Source organism: Lipotes vexillifer, unplaced genomic scaffold (assembly GCF_000442215.2).
Source record: "Lipotes vexillifer unplaced genomic scaffold, Lipotes_vexillifer_v1.1 scaffold1074, whole genome shotgun sequence".
NCBI classification, from domain to species: domain Eukaryota; kingdom Metazoa; phylum Chordata; class Mammalia; order Artiodactyla; family Lipotidae; genus Lipotes; species Lipotes vexillifer.
This window is the reverse complement of record NW_006775781.1, coordinates 338,013-360,635: the sequence shown is the minus strand read 5'-3', so window position 1 is coordinate 360,635 and position 22,623 is coordinate 338,013. Positions and strand designations below refer to the sequence as shown.

Below are 22,623 nucleotides of genomic sequence, written 5' to 3'. Positions count from 1 at the left end.
GGGGGCGTGGTGCGATGAACTGGGAGATTGGGATTGACATGTATACACTAATATGTATAAAATGGATAACTAATAAGTACCTGCTGTATAAAAAAATTAATGAAGTTCAAAAATTAAAAAAAAAGAAAAAAGAAAGAAAGAAACTGGGCTTCCCTGGTGGCGCAGTGGTTGAGATTCCGCCTGCCGATGCAGGGGACACGGGTTTGTGCCCCGGTCCAGGAAGATCCCCCATGCCACAGAGCGGCTGGGCCCGTGAGCCATGGCCACTGAGCCTGCGCATCCGGAGGCTGTGCTCTGCAATGGGAGAGGCCACAACAGTGAGAGGCCCACATACCGCAAAAAAAAAAAAAAAAAAAGAAAGAAACTAACATAACATTGTAAATCAACTATACTCTAATAGAAAATAAAAATTAAATTAAAAAAAGAAGACGTGTTTTATATGTGTGTGTGTGTGTGTGTATACACACACACACACACACACACACTGGAATATTACTCAGTTGTAACAAACAGAATGAAATGTTGCCATTTACAACAACATCCGTGGATGCAGAGAATATAGTACTTAGTGTAGGAAGTCAGACAGAAAAAGACAAGTACTATATGTCATCACTTATATGTGTAATCTAAAAAATAAAACAAACAAATATATATAACAAAACAGAAATAGATACACAGATATAGAGAACAAACTAGTTCATTGGGGAGAGAAAGGGGGAGTGGCAAGATAGGGGTATGGGATTAACAGCTACAGACTACTATGTACAAAATAAAAAAGCAACAAGAATATATTGTACAGCACAGAAAAATATAGCCATTATTTTGTAGTAACTTTAAATGGAGTATAATCTATAGAAATACTGAATTACTATGTTGTTCACCTAAAACTAATATAATATTGTATATCAACTATTAAAAAATGAAAAGGAGATATTCATGGATACAAACACATTTTCATGTAACCTTTTCAAAAATATTAAATCCTGTAGACATACATTTGTAACAACCTGGGAAGATCCTCTTTTGTCAATGGAGATAAAACAGATTTCTCAAAAGAAATATCTTTGAGTGGATCATTGATAATAAAAATAAACTAGTTAAGTCTTCTCTTTTTAAAGCCATGAAGAATTTACAAGGCTAATTGGAAGGACCAGCCTTCTTCCAGCCCCTTTTGCTGAAAAGAAGAGTCCCTCGTGTTTCCTAACACTTAGTTCTTTGCTGACTCTTTTGCCAATCCCCTTACCCCACCTAAAAAAAAGGGCCAGGATAGTTAAAGTCTCAAAAACTGATTTTAGATTTGCTAGAAACATGTTGTGAAGTATTTTTCTTGCCAACAGAGTTTAATCTAAATGATGATTGAATAATATAAACTCAGTATCACACTTGCCTCCAGTTTATTCACTTCCTTTGCCTTAAAACATTTTCTGCATTAGTATTCTTCCTTCACTTCCATTAATTTTGTGGCTTGATGTGTGTTCTCACACGCCTGAATCCGATTACCAAAAATCCACTTACCCAGCCCTTTAGCATTGTTATTTTATGTATATGCTAATTTTATTCTTTACGAAAAATTTCAAAAATATACAAAAATAAATTTCATAAGTATCCCCCATTTACCTATCACCCTGCTTTAACAGTTATCACATGCTCATCCCATTTCACCTATACCACCACCTACTTCCCACCACCACCTTCTCCCTCATCTTTTTTTAAAGCAAATTGTTTCATCTGTAAGTATATTTTGCTTTTGCCGACGTAATCAGCTCTGTTATATTTCTTCCTTGGGTTCTTCATGCAATTTCCATCAGACAGTTTTTAGTTCTTATGCAGGAGTTGTATCTTCTACTTTGAACTTTCCATCTGCATGTCATGAATGATTGAATCTAGCTGGAATTCAATGCATGCCAAGTACAATGTCTACATACAAAAATCCAGAATGGAGCTAATGGGAAAAATAAAACTCGGACAACATGGCAAGAACAATAGCACCACAATGAGCCATCTGTGTGTTGAAGAGAACCTATAATATTGTGTAAAATAAATGTTTAGGGAATTGGTTAGCCAGTAGGTCCTTAAAACCTTGCATTTTTGTGTTACATACTATTTTAAAACAGTAAAACCCAACCACATTTTATATATTAAATCACGTAAATGTATTAGATCATCAATGTCTTAGTTAATGGATTTGCATTTTATCTGCTAGGAATTTGAAACTTTCTCTTAAGACTAAGACTATTGTAACTTTCTGCAGCCACGTTACCTCTTGTTCCTCAAGCTTCTCTGAGGTTATTTGTATGCCTGTTCAAGAGCCCTGCCTTAGGCTCCCTACGCTCAAAGCAATAGCACCACCATGTGGTAAGATTAAAAGGTTTCCTCACACTAGCACATAACAACTTTTTACAGTTGTTCTTAACGTGCTAGGTAACTCTTTAGCACTCTGGTGAAGCTTTGGACTCCTTCTCAGATTAATAGTTGTAAATACATAAAATACAGTACATAGAATTACAAAGGGAACCACTTATATAAAAATACTGTTATAGCCAGGTATTCCCAGACTCCAGTCAATAAGCCATAATATGTTTATGTTACATTTCCTTCAGAAGCAGCTCTTCTCTATTATTCTTGTAATTAAGGATTGTGATTCTAGTTGTGTTTGCAGGTAGGCCTTCAGGAATCGCATAATGATTTTGCCTTCATCTCTATGAATATTTATATGCTGTATAAGAAAGGACAGGATTAGAGTCTGCACAGTGAAAAAATGTTGGGTTTTGTATCCAGGTCCTCTAAATACTTGAAATTTAGATACTCTTGCCAAGAAGAAAGGATGGATTTCACAGGGTGCTTCTGAAAGTGTGGTCTTGGAGCATAAGGGCTTACCCTGTGTGCCTTTATGGGACCTACAAAGTGGGGCAAAATGGACAGTTAATGCTCTGATACAGCTCTGCTGGGTAATTCTGCTCTGGAGGGCTCAGAACTAATTTCTTCCTCAGATGGCTAATGGAGTAGCTCTATGTACCATTAGACGGCACTCTGAGGACTCTGTTGCCAGCCAGGTGAGGGGTGACTGTTGGTCAGTTTCTAGGAGGTTCAGAGCCAAATGCTAACATCACACAGGTACAAACTCATAATGGAATCACAGCACTTACTAATATCTTTCCTCTTATTTTTAGCAAAGACTGTGACGCAAGAGGGAAGAGATATGGGAACATATGTATATGTATAACTGATTCACTTTGTTATAAAGCAGAAACTAACACACCATTGTAAAGCAATTACACCCCAATAAAGACGTTAAAAAAATGAAAAAAAAAAGACTGTGTGTGTACATGTATACATATATATTATGTATATTCATGTGTGATTAGAGAAAGGAAACTAACATTTTTTTGTTCATTTCATTGAGTGTTTTTTTAGTGCCTGTTATGTTAGGCATTGTGCTACTACAGCAGGATTAAATTTTAGACCCCAAATAAGGATATGTCAGAAAGATTACAATTGTATTTAATCAAATTGTTAGTTTCTACTCCAAAAAAATATATATCTTTTTAATCAGGAGGAAAATAAATTTTTAAAATCTCTATGCCCCATATTGCTCAGTCATTATTGAGCCTCTCTCTGTATCAGACACCTGGAACCCCACTTCACATCCTCTAACCCTCAACTCAGATTCCAGCCATGGCTGTGGTAAACAGGTTCCTGCAGGCTTCCTCCCTCTTTGCACTGAAAGTGCCTCCCCTAAAGCCTGTGCCTAGTTTCCCTCACTTCCTGCCTCAGGGCTTCTCTGATTCCTTTTTGTGAGTGCTCTTAGGTGCCTGCTCAGCTCTCACATACATGCAAACCAGAGAGGTTAATGTCCCAACTGATGGGAGGCAGGAGCAGAAGAATAAACAGTTCTCCCTCTTGTTCCTAGTCCTCTCTAGGGGGACAATTCTGATTTGAACCCATGCCAGTAACCAATTCAATAATGCAACCTTGTATTGACTTCCCCTCATTCCCTGTGCTGAACTCCTGTTGCACGGGATTACTTCTCAAATAAATTACCTACACCCCAGCCTTTGTCTCAAGCTGTGATCTCAAAGGACTACAGGCAAAGACATACTCCCATCCAACTGAGTTATACAAAAGGTTCAATGGGTCTTACAAGAAAAAAATAAATGGAGAAACCACTCCGGGCTTTGGTCCACACTTTGGACCACCAACTAAGGTGCTCATTACTCAAGCCCAAATAGTCCCTTGGAAGTATGCAAGTATGGGAGTGTGCTCCTTTGGGGCACAGTAATATTTACAAGTCTGGGAGCCAGGTATTAGCATATAGTTTCACATGTACTCCACACACCTGTGGAGATCCAACTTCCAAAAGAACAGTAGTTCCCCCATCCTCATGGAACATTCTTCATCCTTTCCCTAGATTGGGGGGAAATGTCCACTTCCTCTCTGTTTCATTTCGTTCCTTGTAAGGATACCCACCCCCTTCCCACCCCACTCATACTTAAAACAATCTCCTTGATGAGTTTAAGCTTTCACAAAACATAGGAAAAACAACTTTGTTCTTCAAACAACAGCTTTCTTCCTTATAATAACTCCCAAGGAAGAGATACACAAAGGACCTTCTTGGAAAATGAAGATGGGGAAAATATAGAGAAAAAAATCCCACATGAATTAATATTGCAAAAAAACCTCTCCGTTTATATTTTGTCTCATTTGGATATCACAGTGACCCAGTGAACTAAGTCTTATTATTCCCCATTGAAAATGAGCAAACTGTGGATCGAAGAAATTTAGTAATTCTCCCCAAAGTCTCACACCTCCTAAGTGGTGAAACTCAAATTTGAATCTCTCTACCTTCCAGGTCCTTTCCAGTATTAATGCTGTGTAATCAGGATGAACAGTTTAATTTTGATTCTTGGCCTTCAATCCTCAATTTCTGTTTCCTTTATCAAGAAGAGTCTTCCTTATTGAATGTTCATTTGTCATTGGTATCTCCCATCTGTCTTGTTCTGTAGAATTAATCTTCACAGGAAAACTGCATTGACTAGAAATATTTCAAGAAATTAACTGGTGTTGCTTTAGATTTATCTTGAGATACAAATATAAACAGGAAAGCACTTACATTCGGGGCCAGCCATGAAATTTCTGTAACTGTCACTCATCACAGATGCCAAAACAGAACCTGGAAACCTCCCCCACAAGCTGGAGGGAGATTCCCTATAAGCACAGTTTTCAGCAGCTGGAAAGTATAATTTTATGAGCCTTCCAGATCTTCTCTGAGTCTGAATGACTTTTAATGGACAGATGCAAGCAGTATGGTTAGTTGGAATCCTCCACCACAGCAGCAGTGGGACCAGATACCACTAATTCCAGAGTGCTGGCTCTGTGTTAAGCCTTGTGGCTTTTGCAGCAGCTGTGAGCTGTGCTGTGAGGAGCCAGGTAGGAATTTTCCTGGCTCTGAAGCTTCAAGTCACTATATAATTGGCTCTAGATGATCTATATGGAAACATAGACATGCTCAAGAACTTAAAGCCTTTACCAGACCATCACATTCCCCATTTTTTATACAAGTAATGCAAGAATATATTGCTACAAAAATTCAAACCATACAGAAATATATGGAGTAAAAAGTAAAAGTCCTTTCCCCCAACCTCAAAGGCATTCACCTCCTAGAAGTAACCACTGTAACAAATTGGTATATATACTATACATTTTCCTGCACATGTTTTATACACACATATAGGTGTTTTACAAAATGGAATTGAACCAATGACATTGAACCCTGCCTTTTTCACTTTACAGTATGATTGATGGATTGTTGCCACTGTGGATTCCTGGTTTCTAATCTCAACTGGAGAAAAGTTTTCAATTCTTTTTTTTTTCCTTTTCAATTCTTAAAGTTATCTTGTTCAACTCCTTTATCCTGCACTCCTCACTCCCATGGCTTCTCCAAAACCTTTGACTTTTTCCTCAAACACTCACTGCCTTACTTAAGGCCAATAGTCTCGCCAAGAAAATAGAGATCATCGTCTTTAAAAAAAGTCGTTCAGTTACTGCCTACCTACCACCTCAACTGCAAGCTTACCTCACATGCATTCTCTTTCAGTCTCTCCTCCTTTGCAATAGAAGTGTCCATTCTTTTCCTTAAGATCTATACCCTCTACTTGCACTCTGAATGGTATACTTTCCCATACCAGGGGCATTCTGAAAGCCCAAAAGACTAAGTTCCAGTCTTGTTCTGCCCTTTCTAGCTGTGTGACCTCAGACAAGTTACCTAAGTTCTCTGAGCCTAGGAAAGGTTCTGTTCCCATTGTCAATGAATGATTTATAATGACACTAATCTAAAACGTTTTTTTATTGTCCTCTAAGAATACTCATTGTTCCAGCCATTATTCTATCTCTTCGTATAACATTTTCATTAATTTTATTGATGCATTTTCTTCATTAAAAAAATGCATGGGTAAAGACCAAGTAAATGCACAATCATAGAATGTTGCACTAAATCTCTATGTAAATCAACATCTTCAAAATAAGTTAGAAATCTAAGAAACTTTACAGGAAAACGAAAAGAACCCAAAGAACATAGAGCCACATTTTCTTATCAGTCTGTCATTTTATTGTTATTAAAACAATGATCAGGGCTCCCCTGGTGGCGCAGTGGTTGAGAGTCCTCCTGCCGATGCAGGGGACATGGGTTCGTGCCCCGGTCTGGGAAGATCACACATGCCACGGAGTGGCTGGGCCCGTGCGCCATGGCCGCTGAGCCTGCGCCTCCGGAGCCTGTTCTCCGCAGCGGGAGAGGCCACAACAGTGAGAGCGTACCGCAAAAAAATAAAAAATAAAACTATGACTAGGATGAATAATAGGAAACCTACTATAATGTGATTGACTACAATTTCTGTAAAAGCTTTCTGTTAAATGACTCCCAAAACTATAGCTTAGGAATTTGAAAAGGACCCTTAAGAGGGCTCACCTAGTCCAAAGCATAGAGTCCGTCTTTCCAACATTATTGCTACAGTTATCATGGTAGGAAGAAAACTCCACATGGAATTCTGTCTAGACGATTCTGTTCTTAAAATAGGATTTAAATTCACTGAGGAAATCTGTTGTCTTGGGTGCTCCTTTTTCAAAGGAAGATACTTTTGCTTGAGAAGTCTCTGGGAAAATGAACTTTTTTTTTTTTAACTCTTCTCTTATATTTAGGCTTGTTGTGTTGGCTAATCTCTAGGAGATTGCGTGGTAGGTTTCTGCTATCTGTGAGTTGTGGTAGCTTCATCAGCACTCTTAAGAATTCTCATCCAAGGTGCTGGTATCATTGATAGTAGAGTCCACTGTTTAATGAATGAGTTATCCAGAGATTCACCTGCCATGGGATCTCATGCAAAACTTGCCACCTGCTTTTGTGCATAGCATTCCTTTCACCGTGCTCTTTCACCACTTTTCTGACAACCGATGTTATCGCTATTTGCCTTTAGGTTCAAGGTGCTTTCTTTCATGTCACATCTCTCCATAGATTCGAGTAGGAAGTTGTGATGCATGAGTCTGGATGTCCTAGAACCACACTTTAACTAATGTAGAGTAAAATCTGGGAGCAGTTTCTTCACCCCTGTCCAGGGTGTGTGCTGCTGCCATCATGTCCCAGCTGTGTGACCTTGGCCAAGACACAAACCTGTCAGACTTCAGATGCCATATTTTCATAGCTGCAGCCTGAGGGGCAGGCCTGTAGTTAAACAAACATCTACACATCTAAGGGCTGACTGTAATCCTCTCCAGAGACCCCAGAGGGCAGGTGCTATCTTCCTGCTCTCCCTCTGCCATGCTCCAGAGTACAGGACCCCAGATTTTGCAACTCAAGGTATATCTACTGTGAAAAACATGCACCTCATTTGTGTCTTCTTTTGGGTAATGGAGGGGAACCTGCACACATGTCTGGTGCCAGATTTTTGTGGCTGCCACCCAGGGGACACCTCAAGATTGCTTGGCTCATGGCCAGCAGAGCCTGTACTTTTGGGTCTCCTGGGACTGCAACAAACAGAGAGACAGTTCTTGGCTGGCCACCACCCCAAGGGCACAGCACAGAGAGAGTGGACAGATACACCACTGTCCCTCTGTGACAGAGGCCTACCTGCTTGTCCTGGAGCCTGGCATGAGGGGAAGAACCCTCTGGCACATGTCTGGAGGCCCACTGAGATGCCTTCTGGGAAGGAAGTCTCTCCCAGAGCCTCCCTCACTCCAGGCACATAGAGCCCTATTTTTATACACAGTACATGTAGTGTGTACATATAATATATCCTCTTTTTCTCACTGAAACATTTCAACACATCTTAAAATATCATGGCTTATTTAACAATTATTCTACCCATTGTTGGGTTATTTTCAATTTTTTTAATACTCTTAACATACATCTATTGTGAAAAATATGCACCTCATTTTTGTCTTCTTTTGTATCATCCACTTAGGATCTATTGTTCAAAGTGGAATTTCTGCATCAAAGACTTTTTAACCACCATTCTAGATTCTCAGCTAAGTAATCAGGGGCCACCAGCAATAGATTTATTTTCCAACGGGGGCCACCAGCAATAGATTTATTTTCCAACAATCCACCAATGCTGTGTTGTTCCTGTAATTTATCTTAGATAGTTATGTGGAGATGTGGTTGTGCCTTCAGTTTGCTTTGTTTTAATTACTACCCAAATTGGAGATTTTTTCCCATCAAGATTTATAGTCTATATTTCTTTGTTGATAAATCATCTCCTCTGGCCGTTTATCAAGTAGGATATAAATCTTTGTTGTTGTTGTTGTTATTTGTTTGTTTGTTTTTTGCGGTACGCGGGCCTCTCACTGTTTTGGCCTCTCCCGTTGCGGAGCCCAGGTTCCGGACGCGCAGGCTCAGCAGCCATGGCTCACGGGCCCAGCCGCTCCGTGGCATGTGGGATCTTCCTGGACCGGGGCACGAACCTGTGTCGCCTGCATCGGCAGGCAGACTCTCAACCACTGCACCAGCAGGGAAGCCCATCTTTTGTATTTTTTATTCTTTTATTTTTCAAATAATTTCACATTCTATAAATTATTCTAAAAGGATTTTATTGGTTTTGATCTTATATTTTTGTATAAATATATTTGCATGAATTAGCATGTTGAGGATAATAATATTTTCATGTTTTAAAATCTCTTTTGGGGAATTCCCTGGCAGTCCAGTGGTTAGGATGCCACACTTTCACTACCAGGGCCCAGGTTCAATCCCTGATCAGGCAACTAAGATCCCACAAGCTGCGTGGCACAGCCAAAATAAAATAAAATTAAATTAAATTAAAAAGTCTCTTTTTTTGTTAAACTACCTTTCTAATCCTTGGTTTTATTAATTTTAGTTTTTTTCTCTTTTAAAATTAATTGAATCTATGAATTCTTATCAAGATCTTGGCAGGAAACAGAAAACATATTTAGAAAGTGTTACAGAAGAGAGTGTGCTGAAAGGATTGTTTACAAAAATGTGAGCAAGGTTAAGAGAACATAACAAAGCACAGGGTCTAGGAACGTTTATACACTTTTACCATATTTAGGCCTAAAGGGGGTATGGGAGAGAATGAACCTACAGAGAGTTTGCAGCCTGGAAAAAAGGGCCTCCTTATAAGAATTGTATCAGTAGAATGCAGCCTGTACCAGGACTGCCTCAAGGTGGGGTGAGAACGGGGAAGAGAGATGGGGACTAAATACCCTATGCCACCTCTTCCCAGTCTCTTGCTAGTGCCTCTCATAAGCCAATTCAACCAGAAGACGGAGAGCAAGGGAGCCTGAGTAATGCAGTCTGTAGATGTCAGCCTCCTGGGCTACAGAAAAGAGCAGAGAATGTAAGGAGGGAGGGGAGCAATGGAGAACAACCAGCACATAACTATACCCATGGTCTCTCATATTTCTGCACATCTTGTGAGCAAAGACATTCTGGACTATATTATTAAGTACGCTTGTGTAGTGAATAGCCTTGGAAGACAGAGATAATGTCTCCCTCTGGAGCAAAGGGCAAGCATGATTACTATCCAGAATAAAAAGATAATGTCCCCCCCTGGAGAAAAAGCAGTCAGCTTTACTGTCCATTATAAAAGATTTGTAATCTAAGCTCAGCGTTTCCCTCCTGTAACACAGTCCTTGATGTGTATAGCTGGCATCTATCCCTCTTTGCATCATGCTGTAGGAATTGGGAGTTGGGAACCAGGGAAAAATGCTGATACTCTGACTGCTGCTGTTGCCATGAGTAACAAATTATTTTTTGTCTCTGATGCAGCGTCTCATATCTTTTACTATCATCCATGAAACTATGGCAGGCTAACTTGTTAGCTTTGAAGTAGCGTAAAATTTCAGATTCTTCACAGCTCTTGACAATTCAAAAAACAGAAGCCAAACAAAACATAACAAACCAACTGTATTTGTCATGATTGGAGGTGGCTATTACTCACCTCCCTACTCTGAAAATTGATAATTAATGAGAAAGACTTAAGCACTCCTTCACAGTTGCCAAAGAGCCTCAAGTCATGAGGGAGAGCTCTTTATTACAGAAAAATGCCAGCTTACAAACATAGAAGAAATGATGGAATTAGAAGAATAGTTACCTTTTCCCCACTCCTGATGAAATATCTGATTTAGGCTAGGAGAGTTTGAAGGTTGTCAAAGTATTACCCCAAAGATAACTTATTTGTCTCAACGGGAAAAACAAAATGGAGAGATCAGGCAGTCACTACTTAAAGCTTAGTAACAATAACTGTAGGACAACCAAACATTATGTATACTTAATGAAATGCATATGAAGTACATAGCATCACTTATAAAGGATTATTGTCAAAAGTGCTTAACTTGAATCTAATTTAACCTTTATAGTTAATGACTTTTTACAAATGACATTTTTCCAATACTTAAAAAGTGATTGAAAGTTAGGCAAACTGTTCCACTTTGCCTGGGACTGTGCTGGAACTGAAACTCCTCATTCCAAGAAACCCCAGTCTTAGGCAGACCAGGATGATTGGTCACCCTAGCACAAGTTTAACCAATTAGACTCTTCATAATTCTAATATATCAGATTTTCATAAATTTTTAAAAGTAGACACACAGTGATAAATTAGGCAAAATGTTATAATGGCTACAAAACAGATCAGTACACTAATAACAGTTTTACACTAACAAGAGTTCTAATTCAATGGAAAAATAATTTATTCTTTATTATATCATTATTATTATAACTTCTTCCTGACTGTACAACTTCTGAAACTTACTTAAAAAGTCAGGATTACCTCTCACACCAACTGAAAATGCAGATAAAAATGCTTTGTCATCTTTCAAGATGATCTTACCAAGTATACTACCCAGTGGGACAGGTCCTTTTTATAATTTATATTTTGCCTATTATACAAGAAACTGTACAAAATATTGTATCTAATTAATCAGATATATTTTCATTCTTATAACCATAATAGTAGTAGTAGTAGCAGTATAAAAGAGACACTCTTCTGAGTGTTTTATCTTTGTAAGATAATATGTTTAGTTTAATATGTCTGCTTGGTCTTTTTTATTAAAATTACAGCTAATATAGTTTATAATTAATTGCTTGGAGTAGTGGGGCCCAATCTGATTCCTACTTTCGTTCTTTTCTCATTCTTCACCACTCCGCCCTGGGCATTGTTTCTGCTGGGTTCTGTCTAACCCTGGGAGTTGGAGCCAAACATTCTAATTTTAGGAGAACAAAATGACATGAAATGTCTGGATGGTTGATATCCTCCATCATTATTATAACTTTCCTCTCAGTTATTTAATCTGTATTTAAAAAAATTTTTTAATCTATCTGTATCCTCCTTTATTTGTTATGAAATTAAATCAATTAATACCTGCAAGTACTAATGTACATATTTTCAACCATGTGGTAAAGAAGTGAGTTCAGTATTCACATAGTAAGTTTTCTGTTCCCTCCAATTCATGATGTTTTTATTCAACTTTTAATATTCTGAATTATTGCCATGCAATTCTTAAAGATGATAACAGTGTTTTACTACTGTGCTTCTCATATACTTGGATGTAAGGGGTAATATGCTGAGAAATCCATAAAACCACAGGTTAAACATGGCTGGTCCTCCTGGCATAAGCTCAGGAGTTCCAAAGTAGATTGTAAACTTCATGAAGGTAGGCATTCTGTTTTATTCACTATTGTATCCCCAGTGTCCTAGCACAGTGCCTGGAACATAGTAGGTACTCATTAAATATTTGTTGAATAAATGAAGGAAATGGAAAGCTTATAGAGAAAACAATTTCATATGAAAAAACCTGAAAATATTAGCAACTGGAACATCATATTTGCATTCAAATTTTAAGTTAAAACATAAGCTGCTTCAGGTTACAGCCCAAAGTGTCAGAAATACCTTTCTCTTCAGCTATTTTTTGGAGGGGAGGGAGATGATCTGGGTGAAAAAGTTGAGGTATTATTCTAAATCAATAAGTTTACATTGAAAAAAAATAAAGAAGAAATTTGTTTCTCATTTTTTCTGGTCCATTATTTAATTTTTAAATGCACAATGTGTATAGATTGCAAAAAGTTCCCAATTATACTCAAATTCACAAATATGTATGGACTTTAATTAGGTTAAAAATATCTTAAGCTTACTAAAGGCTAGAGAGTACTTTCTAAAAATTACAGTGTTCAGTGATCTTTAGAATCACTGACTATAACTACTTGGGTTCAAGATTTATTGTAAAGCTATAGTAATCAATACAGTCAGTGCGGCATCGGAATAAGGATACACATATAGATTAATAGAACAGAATAGAAGGTTCAGAAATAAGACTACATGTATATGGTCAATTAATATTCAACAAAGATGGCAAATCAGTGGGATAAAAGTGGAACATCTATAAACTCATATGCAAAAAGAAATGAACTTGTGCCCATGCCTCATACCATATACAAAAATCAACTTGAAATAGATCCTAGATCTAAATGTAAAATCTTTAAACTTAAAACTATAAAACTTATAGAAGAAAACATTAGAGGAAATCTCTGTGAACCTGAGTTGGGTAAAGATTTCTTAAATAGGACATAAAAAGCAGAAACCTTAAAATTTTTTAAGTGATAAATTGAACTTCAACAAAACTAATAACTTTTGATTTTTAAAAAGCATGGTTAAGAAAGAGATAAGGAGAAAATATTTGAAAGCATACATCTGATAAGGGACTCGTATCCAGAATATTTAAAGAACTTTTGAAACTCAATAGCAAGAGGACAAAAAAATTAGATTTTTTGAAAAATGGGTAAAAGATTTGAACAAAGACCTCACCAAAGAAGATACACAAATGGCAAATAAACACATGAAAAGATAATCCACACTGTTAGTATTTAGGGAAATGCAAACTAAAATCACAATCAGATACCAAGACATGCTCACTGGAATGACTAAAACTTAAAAGACTGATAATCCCACATGCTGACAAGGATGTGGAGCTAATGGCACTTTCATATATTTCAGTCAGAATGCAAAATAGTACATCCACTTTGGAAAGCATTTGACAGTTTCTTATAAACCTACACTTACTATTTGACCAAGCCATTTCACTCCTAGTATTTGTCGAGAGACATGAAAACATATTTTCCCACAAGAACTTGTACTCATACATTCATAAGAGCTTTATTCATAATAGCCTAAAACTGGGAACAACCCAAATGTCTGTCGATTGGTGAATGCATAAGCAAATTGTGGTGTATTCATATGATGGAATAAAAAGGAACAAACATGCAACAGAGTGGACGAATGTCAGAAGCATTGTGCAAAGTAAAAGCAGCCAGACACAAAAAGCTTCATACTGAATAATTCCATTTATATGAAATTCTAGAAGAGACAAAGCTATAGCAACAGAAATCGGATTAGTAGTTGCTTAGAGCCAGGGGTGCGGAAAGGAGATTGTCTACTGAGGGACCCAAAGGAACTTTTTGGGGTAATGAAAATATTCTATATATGATTGTGGTCATGGTTACTTGACTGTCAAAACTTACCTAATTAAGCACTTATAATTGGTGAATTTTATTGCACATGAGTTATACCTTAATAAACCTGATTTAAGATAAAAATACTTTGCAGTTTTTGCATCACTTAATGCCCGGTATATGAATGAGTCAAGTTCCAGGTGGGAAAATAGAAACCACACTAAGTACTTCAAGAGGAGATTTAAGAGATTGGTCACACAGGTGTGAGAGACCTGAAGGCGTGAATAAATAGCACTGAGGTAATCAAAAGATGGTAACTGAAGGACCTGCTACTATCCCTAAAGCTGAAGGAACAAAACAGAACTGGTATCTTTGAGTTCAGAGCTATGGCTGAAACCTCTGAGGAAGGAGTGCCCCCAGACTACTGTGGGTATACCTGCAGAGAGAAGAGATTGGGCTGCAAGAGGGAGGAAATTGCTGTCACCAGGAGGAAGGGCCACTGCTAGGGCAATCCAGACAAGCAAAGGTAAAACAAGAAGGATCAATCTCTTTTCTGTCCCTTTTCTATCCTCCGATCTCTAGCAGCTCCTATTGGTGGAAATTATCAGGGACCCAGCTGAGAAAGGAGAAATTTTGCTTCCAGAGCCTAACCTCAGAATCAGAGAGCAAATTAGAGAAAGTATGAATGTGAAGCCGAAAGACAACATGTAAATGACACTTCTGATTTATCCCACTTTTAAGAATATTAAGATTAATCAGGAGCTTCGGGTGGTTTCATCCTTATCCCTCTATTATTAATTTCCCAATCAATGTTTCATTTAATGGTTTTAGCATCCATTGGTTACTGTTACCTACATTCATTATTTCACTTGGGGTTACAACACAGCAATTTTCTGATTTTAGCATTTTTGTGCTCTTTTTGTCTGGAATTCTATCAAGAAGAAGTGGATAACTATTTGGTTATCCTGAAATACAGTTTGTACAGAAAAGGCAGGAAAAATCTTGATTATTCCTCTTTATCAATTTTCAGTTGGTGACTTAGCATCTTCCAAAGATGATCAATGCGTTGGTGGCTTTTGTTAGTATTAGAAACTCAGAACTTCTGTTGATATATTTAAAGTTTTTTTAATCCATCGAAGGCATTATTCTTTTTGATATTCATATTGTTCCATCTTAGATCGGTAGGAGCGTTCATAGTATTTTTTGTTTTCTGTATTTTTATTTATTCTGGATTATTCTTGAAAAAATGTCAAGTATGTCCAATTTAATTCTACCCCCTATGTCTAATTTAATTCTACCCCCCTCATTTGACTCTAAATCTCTCAGATCTTGGAAGAAATTTGCAACTTATTTTGCACTTTCTTCACTTAGTGAGCTGCTAATAAACACTCGAATTGTCTGCTGTTGAGTCACCTAATGGAAACATTCTTAAATGGCCTCTCAACAGTGCAAAGTATTTTAAAAGCCAGTTTTAATTACAAAATTTCATAAAGTTGTTCAACTCTAACCAAGTCTTCAAGTCCAGTCTTGAAATCTTGGTTATTATGTGTGCTTCTTAGGCGGGGGGAAAAGGGAAATAACAATGCAAAAGGTAAATAGAATAGAATTATGCAAGCTAGAGAGGAAGTACCTTAAGATTTTAAATCTGTGTATGTTTTTCTAAAATAAAAGAACATAAATATTTTTCCTAAAATGGATTCAGTTTAACTCTTACTGTTGTAACAATGACCATCACCATAGAGTGTGGGAGCAACTAGAGAACAAAAAGGATTTGGGGACTCACCTTCTTAGGGAAGCCTCTTTTTCCTCCAGAAAGAGTTAGCAGTCTTTTGGTCTGCATTAATTCTGTCCTTTATACATGTGTAGGTAAAGAAATAGGTAAATTGCAGCACCTCCAACAAGATGCCCAGGCCAAAACTTGGGGAGATTTCCTAGGCTTCTCCTTCCCCTCTACGTTGCTATTGATATGACTTCTTAAGACCTGCAATCCTTGCCCTCTTTTCTTTCCCTCCACCACTGCTGTGATTTAGACTTTCAGTGTAACTGAACTAGGTTATTGTCCTCCTAAATGCCTCCAGTCTTCACACTTCAGTTTTTGCATTGCCATCAAAGTAATCTTTCTTAAAATGGATTATTTCACAGCCTTGAGTAAAATCCTTAAAAGGCTCCTCTTTACCTTTGGGGGAAAAAAAAGCCAAATTTCTTAACATGGAATATAAGACTCTTCATGATCTGGCCTCTATATAACTCTTGTCTTCCTCCTTACTGCCTCCTATGTCATCCCCAAGACCCTTAAGTCCCATACCCAATGCTCCAGCAAAAAGTACTGACAGAACTCATCACACTAGGTTCTCAGACCTTTCTGCATTTGAATACAGCTCTTCCCTTTACTTAGAAACTTCTTCTCTTTCTTCAAATAGTTAATAAAGATTCATCCATCAAAAGTCAGCCCTGAGTTTCCATTTCTCACCTAAAATTAGTATTATACCTATCTTACCAACCTTGCAAACCTGTATAATGGTCAAAATGACAGAATGGCAAGGTGCCAATACAGAAGTAAGATCTAATCATTGTTAGAGGAATGATCATTGTTTTTGATTGACACACCTGCTTGAATTAAAGAAACAATATTTAGCCTTGGGGGCATTTATTTCTTAGAATAATCTCAGCAGCTTCCTACTAAAAGAAAAACTGTAAAGGCATTTTACAGTTTGCAAAGAAAATCTTGAGTGACATGACCAGGGATACAAAATCAGTTTAGAGACAAGACCAGAATTCTAGTCTCCTGATTACTAGCCCAGGTCACTTTTCATCATACTTTACTCAGTTGTCCTTCTCATTCTTTATTATAATCCACAGGCCAAGTGATTACGACACACACCTGAGTCTGCGCACCTAATAGTGGGGTAGTAATCATTGTCTTTATCTTTTATTGTACTTATTTGATGAACAGCTTTATTGAGGTATTATTCACATACCATACAATTCACCAATCTAAATTGTACAATTCAATAGTTTTGAGTATAATCACAGAGTTGTGCAACTATCACCACAATCAATTCTACAATATTTTCATCACCCAGAAAGAACCCCCCTGACAGCCGTAATTCTCTATCTCCCTTCCCCTTAGCCATTGCCAAACACTAATCTACTTTCTGTATGGATTTTCCTATTTAAGCCCTTTCATATAAAGGGAATCATACATGTGGCCTTTTGTGATCGTCTTCTTTCACTTAGCGGCTTTTCAAGGAGTACTCTCTGTTTTAAAATTATCAGTGTAACAATAGAGATAGTTAAGAAATAAAGAAAAGGCGAAAAAAAATCATCCATAATCCCATGCTAATACAATCAATATCATACTTTTCTTTCATTTTCTTTCTCCTCGGTAGGTACATTTTCATCTGATCGGAAAACTGATGGAGAGCGACCCTCGCTCCCACCTTCCCAGAGCCCAGACCGAGGGCCAGGCAGGGGAGGAATGAGCGCTCCCGCCCATCCCCGCCGGCGCCTCGTTGACGTCACTGCTTCGAGCCGCAGACCCCCGCCCTACTGCCCCGTCGCGGTCGCTTTGACAGAACGCGATGGCGGCGTGCGGGTCTGCCGGAGTACCGGCGACCGTGTCGGGAAAGCAAGAGTTTTACCAGCTTCTGAAGAACCTCATCAATCCAAGCTGTATGGTGCGGAGACAAGCAGAGGAAATCTATGAAAATATCCCAGGTCTGTGTAAGACTACATTCCTCTTAGATGCCGTCAGAAATAGAAGAGCAGGTTATGAGGTGAGACAAATGGCTGCCGCCCTGCTACGACGGCTTTTGTCCTCTGGGTTTGAGGAAGTCTATCCAAATCTGCCTTCTGATGTTCAGAGGGACGTCAAGATTGAACTGATACTGGCTGTTAAGTTAGAAACCCATGCTAGTATGAGGAAAAAACTTTGTGATATTTTTGCAGTGCTGGCCAGGAATTTGATAGATGAGGATGGCACTAACCACTGGCCCGAAGGTCTGAAGTTCCTTGTTGATTCAATCTACTCTAAAAATGTGGTTCTGTGGGAAGTTGCACTTCACGTTTTCTGGCACTTTCCTGGGATTTTTGGGACCCAAGATCGGCACGATTTGGATATCATCAAACGGTTGTTGGACCAGTGTATTCAAGATCAAGAACATCCAGCAACCAGGACATTATCTGCTAGAGCTGCAGCTGCATTTGTACTTGCTAATGAGAATAATATTGCTCTTTTCAAAGACTTTGCAGACTTGCTTCCTGGAATCTTACAGGCTGTGAATGATTCATGCTACCAGGATGATGATTCAGTGCTAGAATCCCTTGTTGAGATTGCAGATACTGTACCTAAATATTTGGGTCCTTATTTAGAAGATACTCTGCAATTGAGTCTAAAGTTATGTGGAGACTCTAGACTTAGTAATCTGCAACGCCAGCTGGCTCTTGAAGTAATAGTGACCTTGTCTGAAACTGCAACCCCAATGTTGAAAAAACATACAAATATTATTGCACAGGCAGTTCCTCATATATTGGCAATGATGGTTGATCTACAAGATGATGAGGACTGGGTAAATGCTGATGAAATGGAAGAAGATGATTTTGACAGCAATGCAGTTGCTGCTGAGAGTGCACTAGACAGACTGGCTTGTGGGCTCGGTGGAAAACTTGTTTTACCAATGACTAAGGAGCATATCATGCAGATGCTTCAGAGCCCTGACTGGAAATATCGACATGCTGGATTAATGGCCTTATCTGCTATTGGAGAAGGATGCCATCAGCAAATGGAATCAATTCTAGACGAAACAGTTAACTCTGTTTTGCTTTTTCTTCAGGATCCTCATCCAAGGGTGAGGGCTGCAGCCTGTACTACACTTGGACAGATGGCTACAGATTTTGCACCTAACTTCCAAAAGAAATTCCATGAAACGGTGATTGCAGCTCTCTTGCGTACCATGGAAAATCAAGGTAATCAGCGTGTGCAGTCACATGCAGCTTCTGCGCTTATTATTTTTATTGAAGACTGCCCCAAATCATTGCTAGTTCTATATTTGGATAGTATGGTGAGAAATCTACATTCCATCTTGGTGATTAAACTTCAAGAGTTGATTCGCAATGGAACTAAGTTGGCCTTGGAACAGCTTGTGACAGCCATTGCCTCAGTTGCAGATACAATAGAAGAAAAATTTGTTCCATACTATGATATATTTATGCCCTCACTAAAGCATATTGTTGAGCTTGCTGTTCAAAAGGAACTCAAACTTCTGAAAGGAAAAACTATCGAATGCATTAGCCATGTTGGTCTTGCTGTTGGGAAGGAAAAATTTATGCAAGATGCAGCAAATGTGATGCAACTGTTGTTAAAAACACAATCAGACTTAAATAATATGGAAGATGATGACCCTCAGACCTCTTACATCATTTCAGCATGGGCCAGAATGTGTAAAATTCTTGGAAATGATTTTCAACAGTACCTTCCACTGGTTATTGAGCCTCTTATTAAGACTGCTTCAGCTAAACCTGACGTTGCTCTCTTAGACACACAAGATGTGGAGAATATGAGTGATGATGATGGATGGCAGTTTGTAAATCTTGGAGACCAGCAGAGTTTTGGAATTAAGACTTCAGGGCTTGAAGCAAAAGCAACTGCTTGCCAGATGTTGGTTTATTATGCTAAGGAGTTAAGGGAAGGATTCATGGAATACACAGAACAAGTTGTAAAACTGATGGTTCCTTTACTGAAATTTTATTTCCATGACAATGTTCGAGTGGCAGCAGCAGAGTCCATGCCTTTTCTCCTGGAATGTGCAAGAATTCATGGCCCAGAGTATCTTGCACAGATGTGGCATTTCATATGTGATCCTTTAATCAAGGCTATTGGGACCGAACCTGATACAGATGTACTCTCAGAAATAATGAATTCTTTTGCAAAGTCCATTGAAGTAATGGGAGATGGGTGCCTCAATGATGAACAGTTGGAAGAACTGGGAGAAATACTGAAAGCAAAACTTGAAGGGCACTTTAAAAACCAAGAACTGAGACAGGTTAAAAGACAGGAAGAAAACTATGACCAACAGGTTGAAATGTCTCTGCAAGATGAGGATGAATGTGATGTTTATATTCTGACCAAAGTATCAGATATTTTGCACTCATTATTTAGTACTTACAAGGAAAAGATTTTACCGTGGTTTGAACAGCTGCTTCCATTAATTGTAAATCTAATTTGTTCTAATAGGCCATGGCCAGACAGACAGTGGGGATTGTGCATATTTGATGATATCATAGAACACTGTAGTCCAACCTCATTTAAATATGTAGAATATTTTCGGTGGCCAATGCTACTAAATATGCGAGACAACAACCCTGAAGTCAGGCAAGCTGCTGCTTATGGCCTGGGTGTTATGGCACAGTTTGGTGGAGATGATTATCGTTCTTTATGTTCAGAAGCTGTTCCGCTGCTGGTAAAAGTTATTAAGTGTGCAAATTCCAAAACCAAAAAAAATGTCATTGCTACAGAGAACTGTATCTCAGCAGTAGGCAAGATTTTGAGGTTTAAGCCTAACTGTGTAAATGTAGATGAAGTTCTTCCACACTGGTTGTCATGGCTTCCATTGCATGAGGATAAAGAGGAAGCTATTCAGACTTTGAGTTTTCTCTGTGACTTAATTGAAAGTAACCACCCAGTTGTACTTGGTCCAAATAATTCCAATCTTCCAAAAATAATCAGTGTAATTGCAGAAGGAAAAATGAATGAGACTATTAACTATGAAGATCCTTGTGCCAAACGCCTAGCTAATGTCGTGCGTCAGGTACAGACTTCTGAAGAATTATGGTTGGAATGCATTTCCCAGCTTGATGATGAGCAGCAGGAAGCCTTACAGGAGTTGCTAAATTTTGCCTGAAGCACCTTAATATTACTTGAATATCATCCACCATAAAAGTAACTCTGTACAAGTTTTGTGAGTGGATTCCATTATGATTGAGAGAACTGTTCTCTTCCTGCTAAGCAGTTTATATGCCTTCCCCATGTTTCTCCAGGATTAGTCAGTGTTATAGCCTCTGTTTACCTTGCATGTTTTATCTCTTAAACACAGACCTTGGTGATAACCTGTGCTTCTGTTGTCTTAAAATGTTTGTCACCTTTCCTGTAGTTGATGTGAAGTATATAAATTGTTGCTGTTTGTCTGAATTATTGATGCTGGGCAAGCAGTATACTTGGTGTCAAGATGTCATGCTGCCTACCACAAGATGCTAAGAGCTCACAAAGATGGGATAGGAGAACTTCCAGGACAAACATCTTTGGAATTGTGGGTGAAGAATATAGTGGCAGGCTTATTCCTCCTTGATAATACTCCTAGTTTTCATAGTAATGGGAGGATGCTGAAATTGGAAAAGAGAGTTGAGATATTACAATGGATGTGGGAAGTTTTCTCCGTAATACATATGAACTTTTTAATAATGTCCTTCTGAGACTGAGATATATCCATATTCTAGTTCCCAAAGTGTTCAGCTGAGAGTTAAAACTTTGAAGTCTTAGACCAGTCCCTTTTTTTTCAAGTTATCCAGGACTCTAAGGACCATAGTTACTGAAAAGCGCATCCTGGTACATCTAACATTGGTAGCATGTAACATACTGTAACACAGTGTTTGACAAATAGTAAATAATATTTGTGGGAGTCAATCAGTGTTATGTATTTGAGCAGAATATTGCATTGTGTATGTATGCCATTTTTTCCTGCAAAGCAGTTCAACAAGAAGAGAAGCCCTGATTCAAAGTGGGGCTTAAATAGATTTCTATTTTGGAGAAGTTCTTAATAGATTATATAGTAGCATTAAAGAGAATTCTATTGTGATCATGAAAGGGAAGCAAAATTAATTTAATCTTTACACAAGAAAAAGAAAACAGCTTTGAGAAGTTATTTAGCAGTAGGTATACATTGTAAGAAAACAGTTCTGTAAATCTAGGGTTAATTATATTAATTGCAATGTTGGTCTTTAATGTCAGGCTTTTTGTAGGGTAGAAAAAAACCTTTCTACTCAGCAAGTTATTAATCCAAAATTTAAGAACAAATACATCTGTCAGGATTTCCTGGGGCTATTATGAGTACTGTCTATGTAACATATTTAGTAAATATTCAAGACTTAGTAAGTGCTTAATAAATGGTAGCTGTTATTGCTGTTGGTGTTTTTACTTCTGCTGTGTTCTTTTTTATGGTTTGGAATTCCTTTTACATTAGAATCTCTGTTTCACCTCCTACAAGTTCATGAGCAGGCCATCTAGGCCATTGTGGACAGATATGAAGTTGAGATTTTAGATATGCAATTCTTGTACATTCCCTACAATTATTTATTGTTAATGAGAGAAAAAAGAAAAGGACATTAGGTACAGTATAGTCACAATTTTAAGTTTATTTAAGATAAAATTTTAAAGTATAGATGAATAAATAGAAAAACCCCACTACAAAGTATTGATATTACTGTAATAGAGGTTTTCTCTGGATGGTGGGATGAAAAGGCAGTTTTTCTTCTTACTTATCTATATTCTAAAAGTTCAAGCACCTGATTCTATTTTCATACTAGCTAAGATCTCAGTCAATTTGGCCTCTCCATGACCTATAGCTGAGGTTTCTTCTACTCACCTGCACCTCTTTATCTTAATTAGTATCCCTTAATTAAGAAGCCCT

The 22,623-nt window shown here is 38.0% G+C and overlaps 1 protein-coding gene across 3 annotated transcripts; it reads left to right on the top strand.

Annotated features, from left to right (window-relative positions):
* Window positions 1-17,491: 17,491 nt before the first annotated feature.
* RANBP6 (RAN binding protein 6) lies at window positions 17,492-22,135 on the top strand. 3 transcript variants are annotated; one of them, XM_007450217.1, is made up of 2 exons: window positions 17,492-17,659; window positions 18,775-22,135. In XM_007450217.1, exons 1-2 carry the CDS (start codon window positions 17,524-17,526, stop codon window positions 18,843-18,845), a joined length of 207 nt encoding a protein of 68 aa, XP_007450279.1. In that variant the 5' UTR covers window positions 17,492-17,523; the 3' UTR covers window positions 18,846-22,135. The 3 variants fall into 3 exon arrangements, with proteins under 3 accessions (XP_007450279.1, XP_007450278.1, XP_007450277.1); XM_007450216.1 differs by having other exon boundaries at window positions 17,492-17,718; window positions 18,775-22,112; XM_007450215.1 differs by having other exon boundaries at window positions 17,498-22,127.
* The last annotated feature ends 488 nt before the right edge of the window (window positions 22,136-22,623 follow it).

Bases quoted from the DNA above. Each gene is read 5' to 3' on its own strand.
- RANBP6 (XM_007450215.1), top strand. From the start codon at position 17,524: ATGGCGGCGTGCGGGTCTGCCGGAGTACCGGCGACCGTGTCGGGAAAG.